Source organism: Panthera uncia, chromosome X (assembly GCF_023721935.1).
Source record: "Panthera uncia isolate 11264 chromosome X, Puncia_PCG_1.0, whole genome shotgun sequence".
NCBI classification, from domain to species: domain Eukaryota; kingdom Metazoa; phylum Chordata; class Mammalia; order Carnivora; family Felidae; genus Panthera; species Panthera uncia.
Window position 1 is genome coordinate 107,877,322 of NC_064817.1, and position 9,055 is coordinate 107,886,376.

At 52.3% G+C, this 9,055-nt stretch overlaps 1 protein-coding gene across 2 annotated transcripts in view; it reads left to right on the plus strand.

Annotated features, from left to right (window-relative positions):
• The first annotated feature begins 2,803 nt into the window (after positions 1-2,803).
• The window catches only part of VGLL1 (vestigial like family member 1), a 23,156-nt gene continuing 16,904 nt past the window's right edge, over positions 2,804-9,055 (plus strand). For both annotated transcript variants that reach the window (XM_049644353.1, XM_049644352.1), the window contains exons 1-2: positions 2,804-3,085; positions 7,776-7,998. In XM_049644353.1, coding sequence (XP_049500310.1) covers positions 7,797-7,998 — 202 coding nt within the window. In that variant the 5' untranslated portion in view covers positions 2,804-3,085; positions 7,776-7,796. The remainder of the gene's footprint in view (positions 3,086-7,775; positions 7,999-9,055) is intronic.

The window sequence follows — 9,055 nt, forward strand, 5'->3', positions numbered from 1 at the left end:
CCCCCTCCCGTACCCCCAGACTCTGCTCGATCTCTCCTCCCCTTTTCACTTCCAAATTCCTGCAAAAAACTTCCTCGTTGCCAGTCTTTTCCTCTTGTCCCACCTCACTCGCATCTGCCTCTGGCCACATCCCTCCTTAAGATCACATATGATCTCCATGTCACAAAATCCAGCAGAAAATTCTCGGGCCCCAGACTCTTGCAGTTCTCAGCAGCATTGGCCCCAGGTGACCAGCTCTGTCATCTTGAAACATGTCCTTTGGGCTTTAGGACGCTAACACCCTCCTGAGTTTTATCCCGCTTCCTTGCCCGCTCCTTCTGGGGGTAATGTTTGCTGGCTCATGGCCACTACCCCGCCTCGGACCTCTCTCCTCACCGACCGGTGTCGTGTCTTCTCGGACGGCTCAAAGACTCCTCAAAATCAACACGTTCAAACAGCAATCTTTCTTTTCTCTCCCAAAGAAGACACTCTTGCAATGTTTCATAGCTCAGTGAGAGGCACACCAATCGATCAAGTGATGCACTAGCCAGACCCAGCGGTTATCTTTGGTCCCCTTCCCCCTCTGGATCCAATTCAGCACCAAATCTATTTTATTTTCTAAATACGTCTTGAATCCGTTCACTTCTCTCTACATCCACCTCCTTCCCCCCAACCCCGAGATGCAGCTATCACCATACCTCCCCCAGACTACTTGAGCAGCGCTCTGACCGGTCGGTCAGTCCGTGTCGCCTTGATCCTGCAACGCTTTCTCTACATCACAGCCAAGACGGATGGCTTCAGCACACATCTGATTGGGTCATTTCCCCTCCCCCCACTCCCCCCACACTCCTCCACACAGACCTCCACCAAATCCTTTAATAGCTTCTTTTTATTCCTAGGAAAAAATGCAAACTATCTCAACGTGGCCTGCAAAGCGCAGCTTGGCCCAGACCCCTGCTCGGCTTTCCACTTCCTCTGGCACCTGGTGCTCCCCCTACTGTCTCCATTGCGAATGCTGCTGCCCTTTCCCCTTTCCCTCTGTTTGCCAGGCCGCTCCCACCACAGGGCCTTTGCACTAGCTATGACCACCCCCCAACCCCCCTCAGCCCCGCTTTGGGTGGTTCGCCGTTTCTCAGCCTGTCAGATCTCAGGTCCCGCGTTAGTTCCCCAAGGAAGACAGCGTTCCCTGATGAAGTCAGAGCTGCTTATCAGTGGCGCTTCTGTGCCCCGACATTGGCTTATTACCATTGCAGATGTGCGTTCGTTTGGTGCATAGTTGAATCATTTCTCTCTCCCCCATCACTCATTCCTTCATCCGGCAGATATTCACCAAGCCCCTACTGTATAGCGGGCGTTATTTTAGAAGGGGAGGCAAACTGTAAACAAATAAATATGCAACATGACGTCAAGCAGCAAGAAGTGCTATGAAGAACTGAGAAATGGGCTAATAGGACAGAGAATACGGGATGCTGCTGACGTGGGATAGGGCACTTCAGAAGCCTTCTCAAAGTGACCGAGTGGGGGCGCCTGGGTGGCTCAGTTGGTCCAACCCCAGACTCTTGATTTTGGCTCGGGTCCTGATCTCACGGTGTGTGACAGTGCGGAGCCTGCTTAAGATTCTCTCTTCCTCTCTCTCCGCCCCTCCCATACTTGTGCTCTCTCTGTCTCTCTCAACGTAAAAAAAAAAAAAAAATAAAAAGTAACAAAGTGACTGAGCGGAGAGGTAACGAGAGGGCAAGTCCCGAGGGCGTGTGGGGGTTGGGCATCCCAGGGAGAGGATGTTGACCCCATTCAAGGAAAGGCCGGGAACCCTGCAGGGCTGGAGCTTAAGGGAGGGGAGGGTGGGGAGAGCTGCCGAGAACGGGGGGGGGGGGGGGGGGGCAGTTCCCTCCCTTGGGCCCTTGTCACCCGGGACGTGGGAAGAGAAGCCAGTAGAAGCTTCTAAACAAGGAGTGACTCGATTCTACGCATGTTCTAAAATGATCCCTCGTGCTGTCTTGAGGTGTTTGGACCAAGAAGGGCCACGGGTGGAAGGAAGGAGCCCCGTTAGGCTCCGGGGCGGTGCTGAGGAGAAAGGATGGGCTCTCAGACCTGGGAGAGCCTGGGGGAGGTGGTGGGAAAGCGATGCATTTTGAAGGTAGAACTTGCGGGAGTCGTTGATGTGTTTTTCTCCAAACCCTCCAGTGGGTTTCCTTTTCACTTGGCGCAAAAGTCAAAGCCCAAGCGTGGCCCGTGGGGCCCTCTGATGTGGCCCCGTCTCCCTCGCCTCCCTCCTCTCCAGCCCCTTCTGCGAACAGACCAAGCACGAGTCCCCCCTTCTGCCTTTGGTTTCCCTCGGATATCAGGGAAAGCGGAAACGCACACGGTGTGCTCCCTCAGGGTTCTGCTCCAATGTCACTTTGTCGGAGAATCCTGTCTCCGTGGTCCCGTACGTCCCCCTTCCCTGCTTCCTTTTCCCGGCTCACTGCTCTTTGCGGCACTGACTGCCGTCTGACACACACACGCCGCACACGTGTCTGTGAACACCCCGGCACGTAAGCTGGGTGTGTATTCCTTCCATGACGGCGGAGATTTGGTCTCCCTCTGGGGCCCACGGAAGCCCGTGACACGTCCGGAATTCTCAGGGTGTGGGCTCCCGTCTTCTTCCCTCGGGGAGAGAGGGAGAACGCTGGGATGGGCCGAACACACTTTCCCGGTCCCTGAGAGTGAAGGTGACTGATGTTCTAGACGCCGGTGACTCTGTGTGTGGTTTCCGGCAAACAACTGGCCGCCTCCTTTAAGAGACAATATCACTAAGTGCTTTTTTTTAATGCAAAAAGAAAGAAATAAAAAAGAGCTCCCTCTGTTCCTCATTCCTGCAGGTGCCCAACCCGAAGGACTTGTCGGAGTGCATTTTCTGCATTCTTAATAGATAGCCAGCAGGAAATGCCTCTTATAGCCCGGGCTGGAGGGGTAGAAAGTAGCGAGGGGAGGGTACAAAATCCCCAGCCCCTGCTTCCGCAAGCCCTGAGCTGCTCCAAAGTGGGCCAGGCGACTCTGACCACCCCTACGCACCTTTGCCCAGCCCTGGGATCTTGCTGTCTCAGTTTGATGGTCAGGAGTTAAGGTAAGAGAAGCTGGTGACTTTGGGGGGGCGGGGGGGGTGGCAAAGAGTGATGGAAATTCAACCGTGAAGGAATCGGGGCGGGGAAGCGGTGAGCATCCCACACTTTGCTCACTGATAGACGATCTGGTCCCTTTGGGGCTTTCGTGCCAAGTGGCGACCTCTCTGACACGACACCCCACCCCCCGCCCGAGGTGCCTGGTACCATTCTGCAGACGGGTGGGAACCGCGTCCCTGCAGGCAGACCGCTGGCATAGGAGTCCGTGTTGGAGTATTTGTGCAGAAGTTTGGCCATTATTTTGAGGTCGAGTTGGAGCGCTTGGCGCCTTTGTCGTTTCCGTGCTGGGGACATCGCAAGCGACCAGGGTACTTTTGTGATTATGCTATTCTAGCCGCACAGCTGGCAAAGCTTGACCTTAGGGTTTTGTCTGCAAGAGGCTTTTGCTACAAGCCGGGGACTGGGACCGGGCCGTCTCCCGGAAGGTCCCACCTTCTCTCCGCCTCGTTGCTCTTCTCTGGGTTCCAGCTTTGCAGTATCCCCTTCTCTTCAGCCAGACCCCAGTTCACTCCTGGAGTCATTTGGGGATGGAACTGCCCGTGTTCCTCCCGAGGTGCCGTGAGATGCAGCTTTGCAAAGGCTGTAGATGGTAACATTACTCTGAATTTCATAGCCCTCCGAGGGGGCTACGAACATTCCCACAGAGGTGTGGGTGCCGGCCGGACGCTTGCCCTTGAGCTAGATGCAGAGTCGTAACCCATGGTTTCCCTTGGGGACGTGCGTCCGTGTGTTTGGGGAGGACGAGATAGGGCAGAGGTAGCAGTTGTGGCTTGTTCAAGATCCCACTTGCGTAAGGTCTGATCCTTCCAAGGTGATGGGGATGAGGCGTTGCCTCTGGCTCTCTCAATAACCTTTCCTGGCTGTGGCCAGCGGCCTGTGGTCTCTGTGCTCTTTACCCGAGGAGACGAGGGCCGTGCTCCAGGGCCCTGATGTCCCCAAGGGTCCAGCCGGCTGTGGCTTCAGGGAGACTCCGCAAAGACAGATTTGCAAGCTGTGTCAAGCCTGAGCTGAGATCAGTGGCCACTGGCATTTCCAGGGGTAAAGCCGTGAGTCCTGCAAAGGTGCGAAGCAGCCCTCGCAAGTAGAGGCTTTACGGAGGCGCCTGGAAGGGGTGCACAGATGTTCTGCCTGTATCCCCCAAAGGAAACCAGGTGGCTGCTTTAGGGCCTGGCTCCAGGTTCCCTAGATATCAGAAGCCAAGCCTTTACGTTTGGTAGACTGGGGCGGACGGAGGCTCATAGAAGGGGACTGTTAGTCCCACCAGGTAAGGGACGGTGGGGAAAGGACAGACACTGAAGCTAGAGAGGGTTCAAATCCCAGCTCTGCCTGCCACAAGCCTAGCTGTGCGGCCCGGGTAGTTCATTTCCCCTTCTGGGCCCCCATATTGCTCATCTGCAAAATGGGGTAATAGTACCTGCGCCGAGGGCTGTAAAGACTGGAGAGAATATCCGTATAGCTTCAGGCACCGAGGAGGTATTTCGTAAACCGCGGCTTTAGAAAAAGCACTGCCTCCCAACATTTATCATGACCTTATGCTCCGTAACAGCTTTGCTTTCCTTTTTTTTTTTCTTTCTTTTGCTGTGTTTTCATACAACTGTGTCCATTTACGGTGTTCCGTGTTAATTTGATAAATGTATACATTGTCATAGGATGGCCCCTCTAGTGATCATGCGTAACCCCACATAGTTACTTTCTATTCGGCAGCTGGAATAGTTTAGTTCTAGTCTCTGCAAATCGGAGGATTATACTGCGATAGGGTTGTGTGTGCGTTCTCTGTACGGTCTTAGGTCTTTGGGGTTTATTTACTCCTTATAACTTTGTATCCTAAACAAGACTTGCCCGGTTCCCACCCGCCCCCCAGCCGCTCGTAATCATCACTTTAATCTCTGTTTCTATGAGTTTGGCTTTTTAAAATTCCGCACACTAGTGATATTATACGGTACACTTGACTTTTGAACTACAAGGGTTTGAACTGCGTGGGTCCACTTATGCAGTCTTTTTTTTTTTTTTTTTTACAGTGCAGCTCTGTAAATGTATTTTCTCTTCCTTACGATTTTCTTTACGTTTCTTTTCTCTGGCTTTACTGTAAGAATGCAGCGCATAATACATATACAAAGTATGCGGTTAAGTGACTGTTTACGTTACCAGTAAGACTTCCGGTCAACAGTGGGTTATTCGTAGCCAGCATCCCAAACTCATAATGTGCTCAAGGATAACACCTTTGTTTTATTTCTGCAATGCTGAGTATCTGGATATAGCACGTGCTTTAAAAAAAGTTTTTTTTTCAATGTTTATTTATTTTTGAGACAGAGAGAGACAGAGCATGAGCGGGGGAGGGGCAGAGAGAGAGGGAGACACAGAATCCGAAGCAGGCTCTGGGCTCTGAGGTGTCGGCACAGAGCCCAACGCGAGGCTCGAACTCACGGGCCGTGAGATCAGGACCCAAGCCGAAAAGTCAGGACGCTTAACCGACCGAGCCACCCAGGCGCCCCGCATGTGCCTTTTTTAATCGAGGAATAATTTACCTTTAGTGAAATGCGCAGATCTTAAGCGTACCATCTGATGGATTTTGACAAACGCGTACTCCCACGTAGGACATTCACCCTCAAGATGTAGCACATTTCGAACACCCGTGAGAGTTCCTCGTGCCCCTTCCCAATTTCCACCCTACAGCCAGCCACTATTCTGATTTCTACCCCCAAAGGCTATTTCTGCCAGTCTCGTGTAAGTGGAATCCTACAATATGTGGTCTTTTGTGTCTGGGTGGTTTTTTTTTCACCCAACATAGTATTTTTGTGATTCTCCATGCTGTTGTGTGAATGGGTAGTTTTTTCCTTTTTCATTGTTGAATGACATTCCATTATACGATAGCGTCACAGCTAGTTTATTTATAATCCTGGTGATGGGCATTTGGCTCATTTCCACTTTTTGGCTATTATAAATAAAGCCGCTATGAATATCCTATACAAGTCTTTGTACGGACATATGTTTTCATTTCTCCTGGCTCTATGTATCTAGAAGTAGGATTGCTGGGTCATATATATAGCAAGCATATGTTCAACTTTATAAGAAACTGCCGAACACTGTTTCAGAGTGGTTGTTGGCGTGTTTTTTTTTTTTTTTAATAAGGATACAAAGGGTTCATTTTTCAGGTCGGGCCTGGTGATGCTTACTTAGCGTGGCTGTCCACCAGGGCGAAACAGAACGATGTGCTCAATTGAAAGCTGTGTTGTTATGAAGGCTTCATGACGGCAGAGCCCAGTTATGACTGGGGCCAGAATGAGTCGGAAAGGAGAACTTTTTGGAAGGGTCCCCTGCTCATCACAATCGATTGACACTAGGAACCTAAAAGAATGGGCTGCAGAATTCATCGTCTCCAACCTCTTAATTTTACTCAAGAGGAATCTGCATCCCAGAGAGGCTATGTGCCTCCCTCCAAATCACACAGCTGAGGAAAACCCCAGGTCTTCTGACTCCTAATTGGTATGATTGCCTTGCGTTGTGCTTTCTCTGCATGACATGGCATTGAGGCACTCGGCCATTGTTTAGTGACTAGAGAAGAACACAGAACATAGCTATTGAACTGTAATCATTTCCATCATATTCACAAGAATGAATAAAAGTGCTTTTAGCCAGAGCACCTTGGCAAGTGGGGTTGGGGGGGCCAAAGGTTAAGAAGCACAGGCTACTTCTCTAGTAAAGCAAGGCCACGCAGGAGGTCTTGAGTGCCCACTGTGTGCCCAGTCCTGGCTTTGGTGCGAGAGGACAGTCTCTGCTCCAAAGGAGCTCACGGTTAGGATACAATGATGGAAGCCAAGTTTAAGGCAATTCAGCAAAGGGCTATCGAGCTTCTACGGCGTCCCGGGCATTGTTCTAGGTGTGGAGCATCTGGCGGCCAACGGGGTTGACATCCTGGCAATCTTTCAAAAGCTTTTCACCAACGTTGCCATATATATTAGTGTAAAGCATGTTCATTCTTGAGATGTGTGTTTGGTTCAGAATTTATGTGTCCGGAGGCCTTAGGACCGGTGCTGTTTTTAGTTGCTCGTGTCCAGCACGGGGTGGGGGGTGGGTGCAAGGATCAACAGCATCAGGGGGCGGGGAGAATTTGATGTGTCTCATTCCCTTGCACGAAAGCGGTCAAGGCGGAAAGCAATGCTTGTTATAAAAAGTGGAATCTTCGAATACCCACTGGATTGCTTAGTCAAGCTGTCCGGGGAGGGGGATCCACATGCAGTTCCGGGTCAGTGTTGACTCTTTTGTTTTGCAGGAGGAAGGCACTAACCCAGGAGGCAAGTTACGGTTTGGGCCTCAGTGGCCTTTTTTTTTTTTAACTCCCTGCTGTTCTTGTAGTGGAGTTGCCAGATCCTCCTCATCTGAGGCTCTTGAGGACCCCTTCGGCGCTTTGTAGACTCTTGTCTTGGTCCCTGAACGTTGATCACACAGGGCTCCTCTCCTGGTGCTCAGACCAGCGCAGCGGGGTGGACGAGCTCCCGGACGCCGCTCAGGGGCCCGGGTTCCCTGGAAGCATGGTGAGAGCTTTTGGGGTGCTTGCCCCCCAGGGGCCCCTCATCCAAACGATAGCCAAGCCGCTCGGAAAAATGGTGCCAGTAACGTTTTGTGTTCGATCTGCAGCTGTCATCTGCGTCCCTCACGATGGAAGAAACGGGGAAGACCGCTATCCAGCTGCAGAGACCCATAAAGACTGAGTGGAATTCTCAGTGCGTCCTTTTCACCTATTTCCAAGGGGACATCGGCAGCGTAGTGGACGAACACTTCTCCAGGGCTCTGAGCAGTGTCAAGAGGCCCCAGCAACTGAGCCCCTCGAGCCAGAGTGCAGATGTGATCCTGAGGAACGGTGAGCAGGCTGGGTGGGAGGAAGCTGGAAGTTTCTATCAAGGCTGTACGGAAAGACCGGTTCTGCGATGCCTTTGTGCTCACACGCGTGTATTTGCTGCAGGCGAGTCACACTGTAAATGAGAAGCCGCACCCGTTTCTTAGAAGTTTCGTGTCAAAATCGGGACACCTGGGTGGCTCAGTCGGTTGAGCGTCCGACCTCGGCTCGGGTCGTGATCTCGTGATCTCGTGATCTCGTGAGTTCCAGCCGACTGAGCCACAGCAGGCGCCCCTGCTGTTTGTTTATTTTTGAGAGAGAGAGACAGACCCAGTGTGAGTGGGGGAGGGGAGGTGGGCAGAGAAAGGGGGAGCACGGAGCCCGACATGGGGCTCAATTGAACCCATGAACTGTGAGATCGTGACCTGAGCCGAAGTCAGACGTTTAACCGACCGAGGCACCCAGGCGCCCCCCTCCAAACACCATTCTGAAATGTGCAGTGGACCAGGGCCTGGTTGATTTTAAAAACTCTCTATTGGGGGAGGGGGAGGAACTCTCTACTGTACTTGCCCAGCACCCACATCGAATGCCCGGCCCCCCCTTGGGCCTTGGTTGCTTGTTTTTGCAAAGCTGCCAAGTGGGGCCTCTGCCTGCGGGGGAAGATGTCCCCTCTTTGCAGAATCCATCACTCTGGCTTTGCTCTTTGGGCCTGGACGCGGACGTGGTGTATATCTGATGTGTTCACCTTTGCAGCATTTAGTGCTTTTCTAGGAGTTATTTCTCCAGCCAGGCAACGTGATTTTCCCCGAGTCCCAGGACACCAAAGGGCAGGATGTAGAGTTTGCTGTTGCCGTGGGCGCGAAGGGCAGGGGGCGGGGAGTGGGGAGTGCCGTCCAACAGTGTGATGAGTACTTAGAGGCGGACCAGGAATGAGTGTGACCAGTCATCCGAGGCACTTGGTTGCCCCCTCTTTCACAGGGCACCCAGGTGGCTCAGTCAGTTGAGCATCCAACTCTTATTTTCAGCTCTCAGGTTGAAATGCCCAGAGTCTAAGAGACCCCCAAAAACGAACCACCAGAGT